Source organism: Limulus polyphemus, unplaced genomic scaffold (genome assembly GCF_000517525.1).
Source record: "Limulus polyphemus unplaced genomic scaffold, Limulus_polyphemus-2.1.2 Scaffold1144, whole genome shotgun sequence".
NCBI lineage: Eukaryota > Metazoa > Arthropoda > Merostomata > Xiphosura > Limulidae > Limulus > Limulus polyphemus.
The window spans coordinates 1-2,395 of NW_013666754.1; the positions used below are offsets into that span (position 1 = coordinate 1).

Below are 2,395 nucleotides of genomic sequence, written 5' to 3' on the forward strand. Positions count from 1 at the left end.
GTAACAATAGCTTACAACAATACACTTGTTTAAAACTTTGGTAGTGTTTGTCCGAAATAAAGGTTGTTCCAGTAAGTTGGTCATCGTGCCCAGTCTTTTTAGTTTGTTTGTTTTACTTCCAACCAAGTCGTGGTTAAAAAAATGAATAAATTCAAACTCACATTGTAATTCATTTTCTGTGGAAACCTCTTGTTATTCTATGGCTCCTACAATATTACACTAGGGGAAGTCGATGCATCTGAGAATGTCACACTACTAAAGTATTTAATTTTGGCAATAATGAAATTACCGTTTGGCTTTCAAAATCCAACCCCATTTACAGTAGGATTTAAAGATATCTTAATTAAAAACTAATTCATCTGATAGAATATGTCACTGAAGCCTCAACTTGTCGTCGTTTTTTGTTGTTTTTTTGATCAAATATTCTGTTGAACAGCACTTTGGACTACAAATAAACTTACACATGCGATATTGTCCGTCTTATACATTCTGATACGTTTAGTTAGTATAGTGCTATTTTCTCTACGGCTGTTTTAGGGTTTCTAAAGGCTATAGAGAATCGGATATACAAAAATTATGTAATTAGGTTGATGGAGCTAAATGTAAAATTCTTTAGATAAATAATTTTATTTGTGTAGATATTATGTAAACACCACATTTATACATACTTGCTTTCTGTATATTTATATTTCTAACTTAAGTGTTATTTACATTAAGTTAATATTATTATTATTATTATTAATTACTTTTCATAAATTTCCTCACCACTTTTCCTGAAGCCGCTGATAAAAATAGTGCATGTATATTGCGTTTTAATCTAAGCCTGTGGTGGTAAGTGGAAAGGAAATATGAACAGCGTTCGGTATATTAAGAACGCCTTTTCTAAGCAGGATAATAAGTCTAATATTATTATTAGTAACAATAAATTTTATGATAAATGTCATTAATTATGAACAGTGTTTCTTGTCTTGTGCAAATATAATTTGTCTTGTACTGTAGGCTGGTAGTGGTAGCACAAATCGGTTTTGTGGATTCTTAGTGTTGCATTTGCTATCTAAGTATCTTTCAAAATTCAGGTTTCATTTGTATTGTAGAGTACTTTGTTACAAAGTTTGTCGCAGTTTTAATTTTAACCTTAATGATACCCATTGGTAACCTTTGGCAATGGCATGGAAATATATAACTAAGTTTTTAGAATTGTATGTTTTGCATTCTGTATTGAGATAGAAAATCAGTAAAATTTGATTAAAAATAAAAGATTAGGTATACGACTCTCGCGTCGACGTACATAATACTATTAATACTAATACTACTAGCTGTAAATTAGTGTAATTTTCTTAAATGTTAAATGTGCAATTACAGTGTTACTTGGCACCTTATAAAATGTTTTATGAAATCCAAGATACATTAAAACAAACTACAAAGTGTTTGTTTGGAAAAATAAGAGCACTTTTATAAAACTCCAACTTTGGAAAGACAAGACAGTTTTTCATTAAATGCAATTTTCCAAACATATCTGAATCACATCAAACAAAAAATCGAACAATTGAATTTAATATTTTATAAGTAACCGAAGTGAAATAAGAAGCTTACACATATAATTTTGTGGATCTTCCTTATACCCTTTTTAAGAATATTTTAAGAAACATACAGATCGTCCAATCATCAGGAATTTTTCATTGTTCAGAAACTTGTAAAGATAATAGCTGAAAACCTCCACACCCCATCTCCTCAATGAATTTTTCAATTCATAAGTTGTTAACTTTTTTCTGTACTGCTCAAAATTTTAGATAAAATAAACTTTCCCAAAATGCATTCTTTATTCTCCACCTTTAAAGGTACATTTTACGTTCCTTCATCAGTTAAAAATTCTCTAAACAATTCACCAGTGCTTTATTTTTCATTTGTAATGTTATCATGAAATATTTAAAAAGTACACTATTATTTCTGTCTATTTGCAATTTACGTTAACACCAGGGCCAGTCAATTTAATGTTTCAGGTATAGAAACTTCCACATTTTCCTTTATCTCAAAATTAGTTTTGTGCTTTTTTTTTTAATCTTTATTATCCATTCTCCCAGTGAATGTTAAATCTTTTAAGCTTGATGTTTTTCATTTATAAAAAAAAATGAAGTCCACTATTTGTACATTATATATAAACTTTCTTTTGAGTTGGTTTGATTATATTAGTTTTCTAAGTATCATTAGTATTATATTTCCCCCAATTCAAATTAAACAGCCACTAATTTGCAGTTGTTTGCAGTCTCTGAAACAGAATTCATACTAGTCTAAAAATTGGTTTTAATATAAACACCAATGATAAGTGTTATGATCACTGATACCCGAGTGCTCTTGCACAATATTTCTAACCACATCTTCCTCAGTATTTAAAACA

General features: G+C 29.1%; 1 protein-coding gene across 3 annotated transcripts in view; it reads left to right on the plus strand.

Annotated features, from left to right (window-relative positions):
- The first annotated feature begins 804 nt into the window (after nt 1–804).
- Nucleotides 805–2,395, plus strand: part of LOC106462332 (UPF0389 protein CG9231-like) — a 12,535-nt gene continuing 10,944 nt past the window's right edge. The window contains exon 1 of one of the 3 annotated variants that reach the window (XM_013922245.2): nt 805–831. Coding sequence is in view for 1 of the 3 variants with exons in the window: in XM_013922243.2 (XP_013777697.1) it covers nt 849–867 (19 nt within the window). In the remaining 2 variants the exon portion in view is untranslated. Of the gene's footprint in view, nt 868–2,395 lie in introns of all 3 variants that reach the window. The other 2 variants (XM_013922243.2, XM_013922244.2) reach the window with 2 other exon arrangements.